Raw genomic sequence first — 22,008 nt, 5'->3', positions numbered from 1 at the left:
TGGTTTGAGGGGTTTTTTCCTGGGTTTTTTTGTTAAGTTGGTTTTGTTCTTGTTTTTTTCTCCCCAGCATATGAAATCAGATATACAGTTACAAATTTAAAATGTTCTGTTTTCGGAATGGATAAAGTCTTTGCAGAAAGCTCTTTCTTTATAAAATGCCTTAGGCAATTTGTATAAGGATTTGTATAAGAATCTTTGATTCTTTGGATTTGATAGTACTGCACCATCTATTGGTCTTTTTCAGTGAAATCAATTTATGCTTTGAGTTCAGTTCCTAAAAACACCATAAAAATTCACTGTGACACAGGTACTGGTAAAAATTCTGTCATGAAAAAGTAGCAAGAACAAATCCCATTTACAAGACTGTGTAGTATTTCAGGACAATTGACAGGCAGGCCTGCAAAAATCACCCATTCTTTCTTGGGCTGTTGTAGTTCCATGAATAAAGAAAATACTTTCTTAAAGGAAGTAGTGAATTTCTTATATTAAAAAAAATACCTAATTAATTAAAGGCATTTTTAATTTTGAGAAATATTAGATAAATTAGTTGCTTCATGAGCAGAGATGAAGTTCAAAATTATAATTTTGAGAAGAGAATAAACTAAAAAAGAAGACAGAAAAGATGGAAAAATGAGTGGGTGTAAGAACTGCAACAAGACTGAATGTACATCAAAAGATGCTCTAAATGAAGAATGAGAGTTTCTTAAGCAGGTAAGAAATACTGGGCATTGGGAAAATATTTAAACACATAGAAAATGAGCAAAAGCAGAAGGAGGGCAATTATGGACACATGCAGTGAACTGAATTTCAATTTTTTTGTTGTACTTATACTCAGCTGTAAGAAGCAGGGGTGTATGACCTGGGGCACCTCCCTGATCAGACAGCCTTGCCTTGGTGAGTATTCATTGCTTGATTAATGTCAACTTTTTGTGCAGTACAAAATTATGAAGACAAAAAAAGTGCAAACCTACTCAAACCCTAATCAAATCAAAGAACATTGTTCTATTCTTGCACTTTTTAATAAAATATCTATGAGGGGACCATATCCTGTATGATGAAAGGAAATAGTTTTCCTATTATTTCTGTAGCTTAAAGATATCCTTACTCAGTTTGTGCAGTATTTTAATCCACAGTACTACAGAATCAAGCTAAATTAACTCTGATAGTACTTAAAGGCTAATTAACTATGATACTACTTAACTGGGAGCAAAGCCTTATTTTGTTGAGTGATCTGTTAAAGTTTAAAATAATTTGGCCCTGTATTGAGCTGCTAATAACAGAGGCAGAAGCAAACCCTTAAGATCAGTAAATTTGCACCAACAAGAGAGCAGCATATTGATTTCTGAACACAACTCAGCTACCTGAAATCAAATGCTCTCCAGTGTGCTGTTCAACAGCCACATTGAGGCACACAGTGAGAAATGCATGTAAGTATATGTGTGGAAGAACCTTGTGTTGCTGGAAGCAAAATACATGTCTGTAACTAACAGGAGCAGGCTTGCTTATATACCTGATTTTCTGTATAAAGACTTTGTTTTTTGTTTGTTTGTGTTTTTGTTTTTTTTGTTTTTTCACTTAGAGCTTTCTTTAGATGCACAATCACTTCAAGATTCAAGACACTGTATGATTTTTAGAATTTAGGAGCAGGATGCTGTGTGCTTACTAGGCGTGAGATTAACATCTTTGAAAATTCACACAGCAGAAGATGACTGTTTTATCTCTCTAAGCATGTAACCCGTTGTATGTTTCATAATGCTCTTCTCACTGAGAGGTCATTCAGGCAGTTGTTCTGAACTGTTCTTCTTCTGTGCTCTTCACCAAGTTGCCCCAAAGAAAGAAAGGAAGACAAATAGCCTAATCTGAAGCTGTAGTAAAAACATTTCATGGCCACTTGCAGAAGAAGGAGAAAGAGATATGTAATTGGTACCAAATGCTGATACTTCTACGATCACAGCTAGCAAAACTTGAGCGCTGGGGAACAGTGTCTGAAGACAGAGACTGTAATGTGAAATTTAAATATTTTTCTGGACCAGTGAGCGAGTCACTGCAGCAAGGCTAATCATAAGCTTGGGGCAACCGTATTTTTGCTTAAATAAAATACCTCTTTTTTAATGTCTGCAACATGCAAGTCTCCAAGTATAAAAAACCACTATAGGAAATAGTTCCAGTAGCTGCTGTGAGAGAAGATAGGATTTTTTCTGTGTGTCTGGGTCCTAGGAAGCCAATGTTTAGCTTGCAGCCATGTGAAAAGTAGTGTGTTACCACATCAAATCCATAGAAATCTGCAGGATAAAATTGCAGTGTGGGTTTTATCAGAGAGAAGCTGCATCCAGTTCTCGTGGCTTCTCAAAGGTGAGTGAACTCAGTGTCCCCAAATTGTCTGTGCTTCACAGACAAGCGCTTTAGGTAAATAATGACTGGTGTAGTTACACCACCAGACTTTGGCAGTGCTTTTTCCAGTTTATAAATAACTTTGTCTAGAAATCAGATAGCAGCATGTGCAGGTGTGAGTCATTAGTGCAGGAGACACAATGATGTGTGGAAAAAGTATGGCTCACATCCAAACCAGCCCACACACTTCCATCAGCCCCTTAAAGTCTGCAGCACAGAATATAAATTTTTCAAGTCAGGATGCTGAAGCCCACCCAGACTTAAAACTCAAAGGTGCAGTAATATGGAATCCAGTGTTTCTCCCCGTACTTTGTTGATCAGTCATGCTCAAAAGGCAGTTTTGTAAGTCACCAATTTCCTGAGTTAATTATCACAATTTCAATAAAGATACACAAATGTGTGTCAAAGCTGCTTTCTGTAAATCATTGTTTTAGAATGCATACTTGTAAATTCTAAGGAATTAAGAAAATATCCAAATTATTATTTGATTTTCTTTTTAAAATTTCATGAGTTGAAACTGGAAACAGTGACTGATATTGACCTCCTTGGTTGCAGAGTTAATGGAGGGTGTAATGAAGAAATCTACCAGTACCAAAATAGCACTTAGGTGCTGGTTTTGGAGAGAATTCAAAGGAAAGAAAAAAGGAACTCTTAGTTCAAGAACATGCCTGATTTAGTTTTAACTGGTCTGGCAATTTTTATCCTTTTAAGGCTTAACTTGAGCTGAAAGGGGATACCTTGAGTCCTGATGCCAGGTGAGGGTTCCCAGCATAACAACTGAATTTTCAAACAGGATTTAAGTTATTTTTATAACTAATGTTTAAAGAGAGAAGTAAGAGAATCCTGTTTCATATGAAAGCACATTTGCATCCTACAACTGGTATGTTTTCAATACAGCAGATTGAATCATTGTTTATCTTCATAAGTTGCACATTTTACTATTTGTTGGACAATCTTTTTTGCCATATGTCTTCTTTTTCCTATTTTTGCAGTGAAGAGAAAATTGAAGCACAAGTTTGGATCACTTTAAAATTTTGATGTTAGGTCTTACCAAAAGGTACCATATATTTTTTGCTTACTGTCATTGGAATTACAGTTAGCATTCAAAGTTCTGTGCAGAGATTAGAATCTCCTTTCCTTTTTCTCTTGGCATGTTCTTGTGCATGCAGTAAAATGTGATATTTGGACATCCTGGTGGATATAGAATATCGTTACAGAAAAAGCAAGGAATGTCAAACCATTCAGACTGTATTAAAAATTACCTGGTTACACAGAAATTCTGTTAATATTTATGCTCAGCTTCTTCTGACTGACATTGCCAGGAAAAGGTAAAACAATTTAACGTCAGCCTGCCTTCAGTGAAATTAGTACTGCCAGATCTGATTATAAATGGCCTGAGGCTTCATCCACCTTTCCACATTTTTAAAGACAACAAAATTCTGTAAATTGCAGCCATGTAAATCCAAATAAAGTTGTCAGAGGTATAACTGCAGGCTCACAGTGATGTAGATCAGAGTAGTATTTGTCTCAGCTACTTTCCTGCTATTGTTTCTTGAAACTGCTCATAATGAAGGAGAGGTAATATATAATGGTTGAACATACTTTTCTGTAAATACTTTTTTTAAGAAAGCAGTTCAGGAATTTTTCTGTACATTGTGATGGTCTTTAAAATCTCATTTCATTTGAAACAAATAAAAATTAGCCTTTTTCTTCCTTCTTGTGGTTTAGAAGTTATTCTACTGTCTTGGAATCAGGTTACTTTTCATTTGTCACCAATTCAGTAGCTGCCAACCTCAAACCACTAAGAATGAGTGTCTAGATTTATAGGTAAGTTTCCTTCCAGCAAACTCTCCATCACTTTATATAGTAACTGTTCTAAAGATGTTATTACTATAGGGTGCCTTTTTTTCTTCCTCAGATATGGACTCAAAATGAGGGTTTGAGCTGTTTTCTTAAAGGCAAAGGTTTGTAGGGTTTATTCCCTTAGTTCCTTATGTTAAACATTATCACAATGTAATGGGTACAGATTACAATATATGTTAGAAGTGCTTTTAATCAGGTCTGGAAATGCTATAATTGATAGCAATTCAGATTACCTAATTTGTATAATCAGATTCAAATAATAGCATGTGTCAAGTGTGTCTAGTTGTATAATCAGTTCTGCTAGAATTAGATTCTGTGCTTTTGCAGAAATATTGCATTCCTAAGGAAAAATTTATGAGTAAAAATGATACTTTGAAAATACACTACATTCCTTATTCTATATTTTTTCATCTTAAAAAATGGAAAAAAAAAATAAGAGCTACTCTCTGTAGAACTATATGAGGAGTAGACAGGTGTCACCAGCATGAAGCGCCATGACATTCAGTACAATATTAGCCACTAAATATACATAAAATTGAAACAGGCAAATGTAGAAGACCACTGGCAAATTTCCCAGTGTTGAGTAGAAACTCTACAAAATAAAGTAGGGATATATGTAAAAAGTATGATGTGATTATTTTGGGTTGTGGTGCTTCTATGTATTATGGAAGAAAGGGTCAAGGTACAGATGCCTCTTGTTTGGAAGAGAGATACAAAATGATGTGATGAAAGGAAGAATCACCTATGCTATTTGTTGTCCTTTGTGGGATATTTCTACTCAGTTGAAGATTTCTTCTGTTTGAGGGTACAGATTTTGTTGCATAAGAAACACTAGAGATGCCTTGTTTGACAAACAGTAATGTAAGGGAATACAGTTGGTGTCTTGACTCCCTGGCTTTCTTTTAAGCTGTCACCAAGTTATGCATATCACTTAAGAAAAATTGCCTCACATTTTTTTTCTACTGGAACAGAGCCAGCCCTTTCCATCCCCCTGGAACTTTAATGCTTGTGACAAGTTGGGTGAGAAAAACTTATTCACACCAGGCACAATGTTACCTGGTTGGTTAATGTGCTAGATTCAGGCTTTTGTGTTCCAGTTGGAGCTTCAGCTGGAAGGATTTTGCTGACATTGGCTACTTCAGTCAGGCAAAAATGCCCACCTTGCTGAAACAGGAGCTCAGCATGGCAAAGATCAGGCTTCTGCAGTAAGTTCTGCCAGGAAAATTCTCTCTTAAACAAAGTCTGATATGAAAAAAGGCTACTTTTTTAAGTAATTTCCTCTTCAAATATCACGAAACACATCTTGAAGTATGTGAGAGAAGAACCTGAATAAAAACTTACTAGTATCACTGGGATCTCAGTGCAGACTGTTATATGCAAATTAGCTAAATTTTTTCTTTGTTAAACTGCACACAGCATTCATGCAACCACAGGATAAGTTTCACTCATGACTACACAACATGTCCAGTTGTGGGCTTCCCAGTACAAGTATGTCCATGAATGTACTGGATAAAGTCCAATACAGGTACAACAAGAGGATTAAGGAAGGAACTGAAGCACCTCCCCTGTGAGGAAAGGCTTAGGGAGCTGGGAGTGTTTATCAGAGAAGAAGATGTTCATGGTGAGGGGGTCTCATCACTGTGTATAAATAGGGGATGGTAGAATACAAATGGCATAGCCAGGCTCTTTTCACTGGTGCCAAGTGACAGGACAAGAGGCAATGAACATATGCTTAAACATCAAAAACTCTGGAAGTCAGGATACTTTTTTTTTTATTATTATGAGAGAGACATACAAGTTGCTCAGACAGGTTGTGAAACCATCATCCTTGGAAATATTTGAAAGATGTCTAGACAAAGTCCTAAGCAAAAAGCTTTAGGTGGCCCTGCTTGAGTGCAGAGTGTTGGGCCAACCAGGGGACTTCCAAAGGCCCCATCCAGCCTCAGTCAGTTTGTCATTCTGTATATATCTGCACTGTAGCTCCAATTAGAATATTTTAATTCATATGAAAAGTGAAAGAAGGCATCTCCATTCAGTTATGGATAAGTCAAGAATTAGTAGAAGTGGTTTTCAGTTTGAGTACTCTAATACTTATGGTCTGCAGCAGGAAGTAAGTGAATAAATCTATTTCTCATTGTGAACAAGAATTGGGAGCTGGTAATTGAGTTGTAAGCAGAACTGTGACTTGAAGATTACATTCTCATTGTATGGAAGCATATGGAATTGATCTCTTGGTTTCAATGCCATTCAATTAGCATGATCAATAATTATATATATTGTCTGTCAGATGACAGACAAGTGCAACTTGAAATGGTAAGATCAAAGTCTGCAATTGTGTTGTAGGAAAGATAGCTTTGAGGTCATACTTACCAATTCTCCTATGCCAGTTTAAAATTCTGATCTGCAATTCCCATTTTTAGCATTAGTAGTATCAGTCTTCACAGCTCTCACTTTGCCAATACCAAGATCTTCCCGTCTCATGCAGTGACATTTATTAAGCTGGTTCCACTGATTCAAGCATAATGGGAGCCAGGAGTCTTTCCAAAATTTTGACAAAATCTTTCTTTTTGACCTTTTTCCTCCCTTCAGAAATCAGTTAATTTCTCTTTGGCTCAGTTTTGCTGTCTCTAGAGAAAAATTACTACCTGACATCGCTGCTGTAAAACTTTGCTGATGGTCTGTCTGCCAAAGTGCTTTGAGACACTGAGATTTAGGCACTGCAGAGCTTCCTGCCTTACATAACAGCTTCAGGCTCCTGTGCCTGGGGCTGGCCTCTAGTGATTCCTCTTCAAAGAGGGCAGAGCAGCCAGGCAGTAACAGCCCCTCTTGGAAAGCATTACACAGGTGAAATGTCCTCTGTGAATTAGCTCTGCTTGTTTTTTTGTTTTTTTTTAAGGTGATATAATTTAGATATTTCAAATATAACTGATGTTCATTCTCTGAAGGGGAGGAACTTTATTTGTGGGTAGGAGTTGTGGCTTTGAGGATTCATGGCCTTTTGTGATCACTTCTTATCACTGTTATTTCAGATGAGCTAATAAAAGCTGCTTAGCACTTCAAAGCCCTGCCAATGTCCAATGAGTAGAAACTCTAGAGTTGATAAGGACATTTATAACTGTTGGGTTGATTTAATGGCCTTCTGCCTGCAGGTGGTCCCACAGACACAGCCCATACCTCCACCATCCAGACCTGAGTCCTCAGTCGCCCTTGCAGTAAGGAGTCTCCATGGCTGTCAGTATGTTTATGACGTAGAAACATGTTGGTTCACTGGTTTAATCAAACTGCTGTAAGTTTGCAGCCCTCCTTCAGGCTGCCTGCAAGCTGAGGCTTCCTTGCTTTATAGCTCCATGTGCATTTGCTGAAGCCCTGGGGCTAAGTGCTGATGCCAGGCACTGGCCTTACAGGTGCTTACACTGGCATGGTGATGCTCCTTTTCTGCTACCTCTGCTCTTTTTCAGTTCATACACTTCTGATTCTAATAGAACCACTGCTATTCCTTGTGTAACTTTTTTCCTTGTCTTGTCCTCATTTTCCCCTCTGGAAATCCTGGCTTAATATCATATGTTGAATAACTGAGTGGCAGTTTGACGTGGTTGCTGGGATGGGGCTTATTAGTGGGCATCACTGATTCAGGTTTGTGTAAAATATAGAGACATTTCCAGAGAAAATAGCTGGATTTTGCATGTAGGAGATCTCAGATGATTGGATCCTAGAATAGCAGCCATTTAACATATATTTATTTTTGGCCTTCTAGTCTTTAGCAGAAATGTTTTCATATTTCAGATTCATTTGGAGCAACACCATTTAAAATGAGGTGCTGTAAGGAAATTTACAGTACAGTTCTTCTCCTTTTTAGTTTATACCGGGTGCTAAATCTAATGCAATGTTAAAATGTTTATGTTTTACCGAATATTGTTAAAAATAGGTTTAATAGCAACTTCCAATGATTTTGTTTTTTTGGACAGTATAATTCAGCATGGCTTGTTTAGATTTTTTGAGGCTCACACCCTGGTGGTGATGGGAATAATGGATAATATTTATCTGTAAAGTGACCAGGTCAAGAAATGTTCAAATACCTGCCAGAAAAAAATTAAGATTAGTAGATGTGTTCTGACTGTACAAACAGTTTTGCAGGTGTATTATTGTAAATCAAGTTCAATGTGTTCATTTGTTTTCCCAGTTTAAAGACCTTGGGTGCATAGCAGAAAAGAGAGAAGATGAGATTGTATTGAACACCTAGAGGGGAGTGATGGGGCCCGCAGAAAAGTCAGAGTTGAGCACATTTGGCTGCACTCCCACCCTTTCCTGCCCCTTGGTCCTGCATGCAACAGTCTCCCAGTGCCATGGCTTGTGAGGACAGTGACCTACATAGGAGTCAGGTTTGTAAACTGCAATAAGTCTGTGTCTACCAGAGACATGTTTTGTAATCTGTCTGGTGACGCAGTTATCTAGTTTGAATGCGTGCCAGTAATTCTGTGAGGCAGGCAAGTACAGAGTGCTGAAGGATTGCTCCCGTGGTCCTTTTCAGGCTGTTTACAGACACCAAAAGCTTCCAGAGTCAGATAGTGAGCTTTATAGGGCAGAGATGCTGCTGTATGTTTGCAAGCATTAGCACATTTTTATGGCACTGCATTAATAACCACATGCAAATACAAACTTTAAAAAAAAAAAAAAGGCAGTAGAAGATTGGCCCAGAAGCCTCTGCAGGTTCAGTGATACAAGCAGTGATGTGCCCTATTTGGGCACCTACAATTTATGGGGTGTTTTTACCAACCAATAGTTCTTTCCATGCTTAGGGTGGAAAAATAATTTTGGTAAATATTTCTTAGAATTGTGAACTTAGATGATAATTAGATTTTATCAAATGTGTGGCTAGCCAGACCCTGCACAGCAGTGAGAAGGTAATGGAATTTGGATGAGCGCTTGTGTTTAACCATTTTGCAATTGGATTTGGTTTATTGCTTTCAGAATTCAGTAGAATATTTCTTTCTCTGAACCTATTTTGAACACATTTAGGAAATGTTTTAAAGGGCAGCTGGCTTCCCTGATTTGGTTTCATGGCCACAAAACATTTATCACTTTGAGCTATAGCAAAACCATTTCCTTTGAACGGACTTCTCTTTCTAGGAAGGCTGTCCTAGCTCCTTTCCCCACAGGCTCACCATGCAAGCTGTGTAAAGAGAAGTGGCTCTTGTGGCCGCTAAAGAAAACAGCTGAACCAGACAGGCATTTGCTGAGAGCTCAGCCTGGAGTTTGTGCCAGAGTGAGTACACAAGCACTACTGAGGAGCTGCTTTCTTCTGTTAGGCATCAGAAGTGTTTTCTTTTCCTTGCAGAGGCAGGGGGTGCTTGGAGCATGCCAGCAGCCGTGAGTTAGACTGTAGTGGATAGTTATGGCAGCGCGTGTTCCCGGACAGGGCTCCGTGAGGGCAAAGCCGTGTGTGGGGGAAGCAGGGTAAATGTCACTGCGTTTGCTGAAGCTGAAGTCAGGGCTGCTTTCCAGCCAGCAAGCGTGAAACTCACATTTTACCTCTGCAGTGTGCTGCCATTGCAGCACTGGCTGTTTTTCACCATTAGCTAATAACTTTCTGCATTGCAGGTCTGCACGCGTGCAACTTCGTTGCTTTTATGCCTTCCTCTCAGAAGAGAAGATTTCAGAACTTGCTTCCTGTGAGGCACACAATTCTAGAAAACAGCCTTTTGCACCTGGAAACAGCAGGGGTTTTTCTTACCCAGCAAAGGAAGAGTTTGCAGATTCCATAAGGAGCCTCATCCCCAGGCTGTGCAGTGAAGGGAGAGGCGGTGTGTCTCTTGATGACACACATTGTCACAAAGAGCTTGGCCAGAGGTCTCTGTCCTGTTTCTGATGACAAAAAGATTTGTATCGTGTGTGAAGTTATTGTGAAATCCAAACCCAGGTGATGAGAAGAAACCCTAATTTTTAGCAGTTCATAGGAACAGTAAGAAACATTTTCATAGATGATGTCTCATTATCTATGAAAAGCTATGTGAAAGGAAAATGAGTGTCACATCTCAAGACATTGTGCTGCTGTAGTGTAGGTGTCCAGATGCTGATGTGCCCTGACAACTGTGCAACCAGGTGTGGAACTTGCTGGCCTGTAAAATTGTGGTTATGAAGAGGAAACATATGGAAGACTGCCCTTTAAAATTCTGGAGGAGCACTGGTGTGTTTCTAAACTGATGCCATAAAATAAAAGTATCCACTAAAAAGTACAGTTTGTAGCTTACTTATCTGAGTAGTTAATATTGCAGAATATTAACTTTATATAAGACTATCTGCTTTATACTTCCAAATATCAAGCTTCTGCTTCAGTTATTTTTGTGGACTTGAAGGTCTAACTTTGGGGATACAAGTCTGGAGGTGTGTGGAGATACTAAAGCAATGGAAATATATCCTGTGGGAAGCCAAAAGTAACTATGTCAGGGCAGATATTTAATCTTACTGGTGTAGTTTTGAAGTAAAGATATGTAATCTTCAAGATCTAGCTGAAAATGTAAGTAGTTACATAACTGAATTCTAAAACTTCTTGTAATTATACTGTTTCCTTCATATTGTGTTTTAATACTCCTAACATACAAGAATGAAATAACAGAATTTAAAAAAGAAAAAAGTGAGATATTGAAAGTGCCCATTACTACTGCATCTTTTCATAGGTTTCCTGTGCTGATAAAATATTGAACAGTTTGTGAGTACAGCTTTTTAGCTTTCGTATGCTGCTGTGAATTTGTGAGGTGAGTGTAGTTGCTACCCAAGGATACTTATTGGAAGGTTAATTAAGAGAAACTGGGCCAGGTCACCTGGACCCTGAATGTTCAAGTAATTCACATTACAAACTTGTTAGTCTAAAGTTACTGTATCAGAATGCTTCATAGTTGTCATGAAAACAATCCAACAAAAACTAGTCTCTTTCAACATCTCACATTCATTAGGTTGTTACTCAGCCTAAACACCATTCTTATAAAATGTACTATTACACCCTTACTGATGTGTTTGTCAATATGTCACACAGTACTGATGAATCATTGCAACTAATGCTATTAGCCAAAATAATTTAATGAGGCACATCTGTTAAAGCTTGTTTTGATTTTTTTTTTAATTCTGCCTATTTACTTTCTTAGAAAATTGATTTAGTAAATCTGCAGAATCTTATCCTTTAATTAATTCCAAATAGATGTGGAAGGAAATTCGGTTTCAGATCTATTCCATTTTGCTTCAAAACTAATTTTTTAATAGTTTAACAAAGGGAAAATACCTTATGTACGTCAGAAGGGTATATTACAGGGTATATTGTGTTTTTCCATGAGTTTAACACAAATACTTCATGCATGTTGCATACTCAACATTTGGGCCAGTTTTTACCTTGGAGCACCAGTAAATTAGTAATTAGTTATCTGTCACTTAAAAGGAAGGGGGAAAAGATGTGTCTATCCTATGGTGTTATTTGCCATTTCCTCAACTTTTTTTATTCTCTTTGGGGGGAAAATCCCTGAACTGTGAATCTGGCATAAAAATAGCAGCTCCTTAGAGTCTGTGGCTCAGACAGATATTAAATTATTCCATATTTGTATGGAATGTCCACAGTCATAGCATAAACATGTAAGAGGTGCTTGTAAAATAGTCTTAATACTGCAGATTTAAATCTGTAATCTGAAATAATAATGCAATAACTGCTTTCTATCCCACTGAAAAACTTTGGTCAAAGAAGTCTAATTTAGAAGTCAGCTACCATTAGAAACATCTTCATTCTTTGTGTACTGGGTGCTGTATTACAATTTGTTTAGGGGAAATTCACTTTAACCATTCAGAGTACAAAAGAGGAACAGTAGGCTTTTGTTCTGTCAGTCTTAGGTAAACAGGAATAAATGAACCACAGGGTGTTTCCTCTCTACCTGGCAGGTTTTCTCTTGGTTTCTTTCCTCATAATTGTTGACATTTATTTATTCTACTGGTTTTCTTGAACAACTTGGTGCCTTTCTTAGTTGCGCTATGCCTTACACAATTAGTCTGAGTGGTGAAAAGAGTGATGGATGTCAGTGGCTCTTAACATTTCATAAAACAGTGTTTTATGGGTGCTAATTTCTGTATAGAGCCAGTGCCTTGGAGGTTGGGTTCCAGAGACCAGTGGTTGTCACTATTGCAAGGTTTTATTTTCTTCTCACTAAAATGACTTTTTTGCTAGCTGGTTTTGTGATGCCTGAAGGTTCATAAGCTTCTCTCGAGCTTTCCACTGTCACAGGGCCACATTAATTTTGGGAACAGAGATTCCAGTGTGCAGACAATAAATACTAGTATTTACCTATAAAGTAAAAACATATCCAGTCTCATTATGATATTCAAAATTTCACTAAAGGATGGATTTTTCTTAAGTTAACTTTTTCTGCTCTGATCTCTTACATGGCTGTGGTTTTTAGTACTATTACAAGAAAATATAGATAGGGTTTTTTTTGTTTCATTTGGAAATAAAACCTAAACTGAAATATGCAAAACTCTGTCAGAGAAACTCGGACCATTAAAAGAATTAATCCTCCTTACCAGTTTTTTACCCTTGTACTTTATTTTTCATTTTATGTACTCTGTCCTGTAGATCTGGTGTGATAGTTGGCTACTTCAATTACTGCCTCTTTGAAAAGATAAGTGTTTGTAGAGTCTAAAGTGCCATTTTCCTTTGGAGGCAATCATGATGTGAAGAGGATGAAAGCAGGGTGTTTCCAAATTAGCAGTATAGATGTGCACCCTTAAAGTCTGCAGTTACTGTGACAGAGTGCCAGGTGTAAAGATTCAGAGGATCTGAGGATCCTTTCCAAAAGCTCATCATTACTCAAACACAGACTAAGCAGGTATGGAACCACTGGAGTGTTCAAGGCAGATAAAGTCCAACAGCAGTTACTGCTGTTTCTGTTCTTCTGGGTTCTTTCCTCAGAGAGTCTCAATAGCCCACATCTCTGGGTTAGCAGTATTTTTTCTAATTAAATAGAATTTCGAAGACAAATGCCACTCTCTTAATGCCAAAATTTGTCACAGAGAGGATTTCTTACAACAGACAGACAGACCAAAGAGAAGAAAGGTTAGCTGCTGCAGCATTCTTTTGGCTCTGTAAACAGCAGAGTGCCTCAATTCCCACAGGCTTTGCAAATGTTAAGGCTATTCAGCAGCTGTAAAATTTACTTAAAAATTTCAGACCTAAGCCTGGGATCCACTCAGGAATGGCAGTATGTTACAGACTTGTTACCAGTGTGTGGCTAAAAAATGATGGGTTTGGACTTGATCTACTCTCATCCTTGTGAAAGCGCTAGTCCCATAGATATTCAAGTGTTTGACTGGTCTAGTTTATGAACTTCACACAGCCAACCTAAAATCATCTTGGGCACCTCAAACAATATTCCCAATCCCTCCTTTTCAGTATTTTTAAATATATACATTAAGGCTCAATTTTTCAAGCATGTTCTTTAAACTTTTCTTTTAACCTTCTTGGAGAAGACAATCAGTTTTCTGACTAATAGTGCAGGATCAATGTGCTGTGTTCCATGGTGCTGGTATTCTCCAAAATCTATGTACTCTAGATGTAGAATTCCTCATCAGGAATGTGACTTGAGCTTGCTTCTTGAGCACAGAACAAAAAAGCAATCCAGAGAAATAATAAATAATTTCTAGGGAAGCTGTAATGTCAACAGTAATTTAAAGTGGTCTTCAGAAGACATTTTATAGAGTTGAGAATCCACAGATGCCCAGAGAAATTATGGAGGACCTGGATTTCTGGGATCTGTGAACTTAATTGTATTTGTTCTTTCGTAGACATTTGATCTCTTTCCATGCATCGGATGTGCCTTGCCCATGATAATTTTGTTTTGTGTTTAGTGCTCTGCTGAAGAGTGAGCTGAGACCTTCCTGAGACCTTCCTGTGATGCGTCCCCTAAGTTTAGGTCTCTTTCCTGGTAAGAAATTGCCATAAACAATTGCAGTTGTTTTTAATGACTGCAGGTTTCTTTCCATACTAGGTGATGCAGATGTACCTCCCATTCTGTGGGATTGCCATATCCAACGCCCAGCTATTTGCAGCCTCAAGGAAAGAATATGACAGAAGCAGGGTAAGTGCAAAATGTGTAGTGGACCAACATCAAACTTTTGTCTTTTGTTCCTGCAGGTTCCAGCTATGCATATGTGTTTGCTAAGCAGACAGTTTTGTTTTAAAGATTGCATTTTCAAAAGATTCCTGTCTTGATTGAGGCAGCAAGCAGAGAGTGTGGGAGGGAAATACACTTGTAGCAGTGGCTGTTGTTTCCTGATGTCAGTTCCACGTTTTCTTGTGCTTAAACAATTGCATCTGTGGCACAGACAGAGCAGGAGAAAGTGTTACTTAGGCAGAGATCCAAGCTCTCATAAAATTCTACTAATCTCAAGCCTTTTCAATCCTGAATTTTAAATATTCAGTTCATGTGTAAATAATGTGGATATATCTTTATAAAATTAAGCAAGGGAAAAAACCCTATATGTGAAGGGTTTTGACAACACGTCTCTGTAGAAAACACACTCATGATTGCTGCTGCCATACATGCATTGGGACAGGAGGCTCCGAAGTGAAAATAATGCTGAGCTCCCCTGTCATTCCCTTGTCAGACAAGTATTTTATTTTTTGAAGAAAAAAAATGGTGATTTTGGAGGGTTTTTAATAATGGTTGGCTTCTTTTTTATCATAATTTCTGCAGTGACAGGAAATTATATTTTTGTTAGCTTAGATCACAGGTCCAAAACTTGAGTAACAATACCTCTGGTAGTGTTGAACCTACTCTTTCTTCGCAAGGTAGGGGTAACTACAATAGTCTGGATCTGTATATTGGGCTATGACATTTTTGTATTCATGACTTTGGTGCTTTAATTTATGAAAACTAATGCTTTTCACTACTTTGAAAAATAACAATGGCCCTTTCTAAAGACTTTATATTTAAGGGTCACGAGGTGTTGAGTTTCTTGTGGGTCTTGGGCTGAGCTTGTCTTCTGTCCAGGTCTGACAACAGACTATTATATTTGGGGAAGAGATTTGGAGGAGACTTGTGGGGAAAAAAGAAGATTGTCTGCCAAAGCTTTTTTTGGTGTTTTTTTTTTTGTTGGTTGGTTGGGATGTTTGGGGTTTTGTGGGTTTTTTTGATGTTCAAATAAAATAATTGTTTGACTACAAAGACCTAAATTTTGCTACAGGTTTCCACACTGCAGGGAGCAATACAGACTTTTGAGGAGCTAGCATTTAATCTTCTGAGGGAGATAATCAGCGGAAAAGTGTTAGGGGCATTCCCATTCTTCATTAGAAAATGGTAAATTCTGGTAAACTGAGTTAGAGGTTCTTCATTTCCTGTTGCTGCTTCAGCCATGCAAGGTGTAACAAATATTGCTGTTGGACAGCAATGTGGTGGCCTGTACATGATTGTATTTCTAAACTACTGGTGGTGTTTAACTTTGCCTGGTCCATGGCTGAAGTTAGTTGGGAAGTACCAAGGTGCACAAGCCTGTACTGTGCCTTCCCTATGAAGCCAGACCTTAATGGTGGCACCTTCCAGCAACTATAGCCAACATTTTGCTGATGACCACTATGTTAGAAGAGCTAAGACCACTCCAGTTTATATGGTTACTTTTACTGATGTTCTTTAGTGTCAGTGCTCTATATGAGAATAAAGAAAAGAGCAAGCTTCTTTGGGCCCATGGTAAGAAAGAACACGGCCTTTTTTAAAGTTGATGAAATGAGAGGGGAAACCCTTACTTTAAAAGCACTGACACTAAAGAACATGGGTAATAAGAGAATAAAAATGGGTAATAAGAGAATAAAATGTAGTTTGAATGTCCTAGAAAATTCAATATATAAAATCAAGCAACTCAATCCATATTGCATTGCATTACAGCTATTTATTCATTTTTGGAACAAAGTGAAACAGTTTGAAAGGTTCCCATTGTTTGCTAAGAGTTGGATTGTGCCCAGCTGTGAGCTAAGGAATACTTCTTTCATTCTTCAGATACCCGCACTTCAATTTTGTTGCCATAATGATTAAGAACTTTATTTGAATGAAGATTTCAATGGATCACTGCTATAAAATCCATCCCCAATATGATGCCTCCTTTGCAATGCTCCATGTATTTAATAATTCTACAACCGATACAGAAAAGAGTTTTCTGTCCTTGTATACAGGCTTTACTGGAAGTAGTGAATGACCTCTTTGAAGAACAGACTGACTTAGAGAAAATTGTCAAGAAAATTATGCATCGGGCCCAGACTCTGCTGAAGTGTGAGCGGTGCTCAGTATTACTTCTGGAAGATATTGAATCACCAGTAAGTATAGTTGCATAGCGCATGTAAGTACAGGACAGCAGGTATTTTTCAGTGTGTTCTTCCTAAATGTAAGTTAGGTACATGTTGAAACTTTACCAACACCCCTGTTGTGTCTCTTTCCCAGTACGGTTATATTGTGATAGCAGTAAGCTTTCACACTGAGCAGGTGAAATGGAAATCCAACTTTCAGAATTACTGAAGTGTTTCTGGTTTTTTGCAATTACTGTGTCTGCTTGACCAATGAATAATTATTTCATTGCAGAGCTCTGTTGAACAGATGGATGTAAACGGTATGAAAGTATTTGACAGTTTTGACAAGGCTTTCACTGGGACTTTGCAGTACTGATATTCATAGGGTATGAGAGCCTTTTAAAAAATGTTTAAAGATTTTATGAGTATTGTTATTAGCAATAAATTGTCTGCCTTTATATTGATAGTTCCCTCTGGTGTTTTCAGGCTGTTAAATATAAACTACCCTGCTTTCTACTGATTTGAGAAGTAGTTGAAAGATAAAACATTGTTTGTAATATCTTTTTTTCTATTCAGTTACTATTTTTGTACTCACTGATTCTAAAGTTAATTATTTGTTGCTGGGCTGTGACAAGTCAGAGACAGAATCGTAAATTTGTTTGTACGGCAGAAAAAATCCCCATTCTTTTCCTTGGAGAAAAGATACGATTCACATTTCATTTCAGTTAATAAAAATTAAGAACTTTCAATGGAGTATGCCCTAAATTACACCAGCTTTTCTAAAAGCAATATCAAGGCTTTTATTTTGCTTATGTTCTCTATTATTGAATTTTAAGGTTTCTAGTTAATTTTCTCTTTTTAGGTTCCCCAGCCACTCCCCCTCCCCTATTTTATAATTACAAGGTGCAGTTCTACTACATTCTTATGAAATTATAAGTGTGTTTATAAGTATAATATGAGTTTTATTTTTTGCAGAAATATCCATTGTGTTAAGAAGCTGTGGGTGGCAGTTCATTTTTCTGCCCTTGGTACTATATCTGCCTTTGAGCTTGGAGGGGCTTTTAACAAACCATAAGCCATGAGTTCTTATTACTCTAGACAAAGTTATGAAATGTGGACAAAAAGCTTAAACTTTTTCTAAGTGGTCAGAAATCTTAGGTTAATTTGGAGTAAGAGAATAGCATCTTGCCACCTACTTGGTAATTTTTACAAGTGGCAAAACAGTTATTTTCCTGACTTTCTCCTGTTTTGGAGGGTTCACATATATATCAAAATAGATCTCCTTAGAGTAACTCAGTGTCTAACCATGTCTAAAATATTGTCATTTGTACATGGTGCAGAAAGCTTTTACAATTCAGAACCAAAGTGAAGATGGGGACACAACCAAACACATGGCCTCTGCTCAGTGTCACTTTTAGCCACTCCTAAGATGTTTCACTTATGTACTCCTGACACATGTTCAAGTGTGATTGGTTGCAGATAGTAATGCAAAGCAGCCTTTCTGTTTTTCTGTATTAAAAAAGTGAAGTTTGAGTAAAGCTCTGTAATTCACGTCCCAAAAGCCTTCAAAGGGAAGCGTATACACTTGTGGAAAATAGTTTTCTGAAGGAATCTAAAGACATCATTTGATTTGATACTGAGTTTTAGGGAACTGTGCACAGTTTGTATTTTAAACATGAATTCTCCATTGAGAGGATACAAATTTGTATTTTTATCCTAAGACTATTGGATAAAAATACAGTTTAAATAGAGCAACCTTACATTACTGTTTTCTTAGATGTTTATTCATCTTAATAACAATCTTAAGTTACTTCTTTTGTGACAGGTGGTGAAATTTACAAAATCCTTTGAATTGTTATCTCCAAAATGCAGTGCTGATACTGACAACAGGTTAGTGCTCATGTCTGTTGTGGTTATGGATAACTTCATTCTTCACACAGTTTTAAAGTTTGCTTGGTCAAGATTTTATTTTCTTATGGAACTTTGTGTAGATTTGATTGAAGAGTGTGAGCCGAAGTTTTTCACTCAGACAAGATTCCTGCTTGCTTTAAATGGAGACTTGCTTGAATAAATATACATGCCTATATTTTTTATATATATATGTATGTTTGTGTGTGTATGCATGCAGTAATATTCTATAAGGGTCTCAGGTAAGAAACCAGGGGAAAATGGACTTTTTGTGGTTGAACTCATTGATAACATTCAGATGTTGTTTTGAATGATTAATATTGAAGTAAAAATTACAAAATTACTTTTGATTGTCGATCTCTTACAAAACTCCTCTGTACAGTTGTGTTGAGAGGTTTCCAGTAAAATTTTATTTCTGTTCTTGTCAAGTTGGAAAGCCTAGAAACTGCAGAGCATATGTATTTCCTAGAAACTGTGTTGCTGCGACTAAATCTTGTTTGGGAGCCCAGTCAAAATGGAAGTATATGTTTTGCTTAGTAGGATCTGTAAACATTTATAAAGGGCCAATTTTAAGTAGTAAAAGAGAGATTTTTGTTCTTGTGGGGTTGTTATATCATTCCCTGCATGGTAACACCAGTGGTAGCAGTTCACATAAAATGTCCTATATACCAAATGAGGGGATGAGTATTCAGGGCTATTGTGAGAACATTTCTTCATCTTTCAGGGCTCAGTGTTTATCACACAGGTTTTATGCAGATTAATTCATACTGGTTCTGAGGAAGAATTTTCCACATCAAATGGCTGTCATGGTGATAAACCATTTCATGGATTGATTTCACAGCATTAGAAAAATGGGTAGTGTTAGAAGATTTCTAAGATGTGCAAGCTGACAGCAAAGTCCAGGGCCACACAGAAATATGGGTAAAAGCTATCTCCCTTCCATGTCCTGGTATGGGAATGGTGAAGCAAATGGAAAACAAGCAATAAAAAATAGGAATATTTAAATATGAATAAATAATCTGTTGATTCATCTAGAAATCACAAGTTACTGTTTTTGACAAAGAGTTTCAGAGTAGCAGTTGGTCTTTCCTAGGGGGTGCAAATACATTTCTTTTATTCAGGGACAGGAGTATGAATCAAGGAATGTGGTTGTTATTCCTGTTTTTCTCAAACTTGATCTGTAGCCAGATTTGTCAAAACAATGCAGAGTGGTGTCAAGATAACCAAGCTGGCTCATTTCTTGTTACCATAGTTATATTAGCATGTTGCCACAAAGCAGTTTGTAGTAGCCTGCTCTGCATGTAGTCAAGTCAAGATTATTTTAACTTTAGTCTAAGACATGAATAAACACATGCAACCTGGTAGCTGGCCTTTATAAGGTTGATAAAGGTATATTTGTGTGCATTTTAACATAAAGATGCATTGCTTTTTCTTTGATGATTTTTTCCTGTGGAGAGTGAAGTTGCATTTACGAAGACCAAGGTTAGACTGGCAGATATGATGTCACATTTGGATCTTGCAGAGGCACAGCTTGAGTTATTGGCACTATTGTGGAAAAATAAAGGTTATTTAGGATACAGAACAATGCCGCGAGCCCTTGACATTTGAGCATTTTTCTAGTGAGTTTTGCCCTTTTCATTCTACATTCTGCAGCTGTAACTGATGTAAAGTCATGAGACATTTCATGTGGGGGAAAAAATGGTAAGACGAGTTCATCATTACAGCAGTTAAGAAAAATATTATTTCTTTGAAATTATAGTTGAAATCCAAAGAAATTTTAGGCTGAGAACAGTTCTCATTATGAGTTTTATCTAAATGAGAAAGAAGGTCTTAAGACATTATTTCATGCCCTAATATACTTTCTCACACAGTTTTAGAAGCTGGCTTTTCTTTTGCCCTCCTTATATATGTGCGATAGCAGCTCACCTGTTAAATCCCTAAATATCATAATAAATACTCTTATCTATTTTCTTTAGTGTTGTTTGTAAAAAAGTACTTTGCAAGGCCACACTTGTGTTTATCTGTTCAATTTGCGATTTTTCATCACATGTCATGATTAAGTTTGTTTATTATCCATACTGGATACTGGCACATTGATGCTCTTGTTTTTCCCAGCGATTTTGTTCTTGAAGTAGCCAAGACCCCTGAATTTTCTCTCCCTTTGAAAAAATATTGCATAAGTCTCAGAATCCTTGAGGGCTCAGTTCTGGTGTGATCTAGATGAAGATGGGCCTGATGGAACGTGCTGCGGGCTGTGCCTTTCCTGCACAGAAGCAGCGGTTTTGGCAGATGAGGTTACATTTTAGCAGGCAGCTGAGATGACAGTTCTCTACCTGGGTACCGGTGGTAGTGGACAGCTCTCCTGCCTGGGCCAGAGTATGAGCTGTGTGGGCAAAAATACCTGTTCTCCTTCCCACTTGGGCTGGTACAGAGGAAGTGCTGAAATCGCCCAGCTGTTCTACTGTCCCTGGGATGATGTGCCTATCTTCTGGAGTATGGCTGTAGAGTGCTTGTTAGGAATGGAGAGAACATAATAGAACCCACTTTTAAAACTTCTTCATGAATTTTTAGCTTGTTTCCTTTACTTGAATTAATTTTCTGCTTAAAGTGCTTGACACCCATAATAGAGTCCTGATTTATGTGTCTTATATGATAATGATACTACCATTCAGATAAGTTACAAACTGATAACTATGTATTTGAAATTAGATCCTTACCCTTAAAGATCTTTTTCTTCCAAAGTATTTAAAATAAATTAAATTATGAATTAAATTTTAAATTATAAATGCGATTTCTTTACTTAGCTCAATATATTTATATATAGGTCTCTGTCAAAGTATACATGTAACATTTATTACCGTCACTCAAAATTCTTATCCCAAATGAAAGTTGATTTCTTTAGATTTCTGTAAATAATTATTATTTTTATTTATAGTCTTCTAAGCATATTAAGTTTTCTTTCAGATGAGACTTAGAACGTAATCCACTGTTGGTTCATAGGTAAAATTTATCAAATATTTTATTTACTTGAGATACTAATGCTGTTTTCATTAGAAAGAGTCATGTAAAGGAGAGAATTTTTGAAGTACCATTTCAATAATACCAAATTATTGTTCTATAGTTAATTTTTTGGTAACCATTAATAATTGTGAATGGTTCTATTAATGTGCATGTAGGATATTCTGGACTTGCAATTAACATTGACTGTATTCTTTTCTCCCCTTGCCCTGCATTTTGATAGTTTCAAAGACAGCATGGAAAAATCATCATCTTATTCTGACTGGCTAATAAATAATAGCATTGCTGAGCTCGTCGCTTCCACAGGTCTCCCAGTGAACATCAGTGATGCCTATCAGGATCCTCGCTTTGATGCTGAGGTAAAAAATTTTTACAAATGTAATTTACATTACTTTTGAGCACTGCAACTCATATCAAAATTTTGGGTTTATATCCGAGTGGCTGTGAGATGTGTGAATATTTATTTTTAATTATTTTTTCTATCCAGTAAGTTATCCTTCTGGTCTTTTGTTGTTGACGCAGCT

General features: G+C 37.1%; 1 protein-coding gene across 1 annotated transcript in view; it reads left to right on the top strand.

Annotated features, from left to right (window-relative positions):
- PDE11A (phosphodiesterase 11A) overlaps positions 1–22,008 on the top strand; it is a 105,714-nt gene that overhangs the window by 24,858 nt on the left and 58,848 nt on the right. The window contains exons 3-6 of the mRNA XM_058840508.1: positions 14,271–14,360; positions 16,448–16,588; positions 18,384–18,448; positions 21,708–21,843. Coding sequence (XP_058696491.1) covers positions 14,271–14,360; positions 16,448–16,588; positions 18,384–18,448; positions 21,708–21,843 — 432 coding nt within the window. The remainder of the gene's footprint in view (positions 1–14,270; positions 14,361–16,447; positions 16,589–18,383; positions 18,449–21,707; positions 21,844–22,008) is intronic.

Source organism: Poecile atricapillus, chromosome 5 (genome assembly GCF_030490865.1).
Source record: "Poecile atricapillus isolate bPoeAtr1 chromosome 5, bPoeAtr1.hap1, whole genome shotgun sequence".
In the NCBI taxonomy this organism is placed as follows: domain Eukaryota; kingdom Metazoa; phylum Chordata; class Aves; order Passeriformes; family Paridae; genus Poecile; species Poecile atricapillus.
This window is presented reverse-complemented; position numbering and strand designations above follow the sequence as displayed.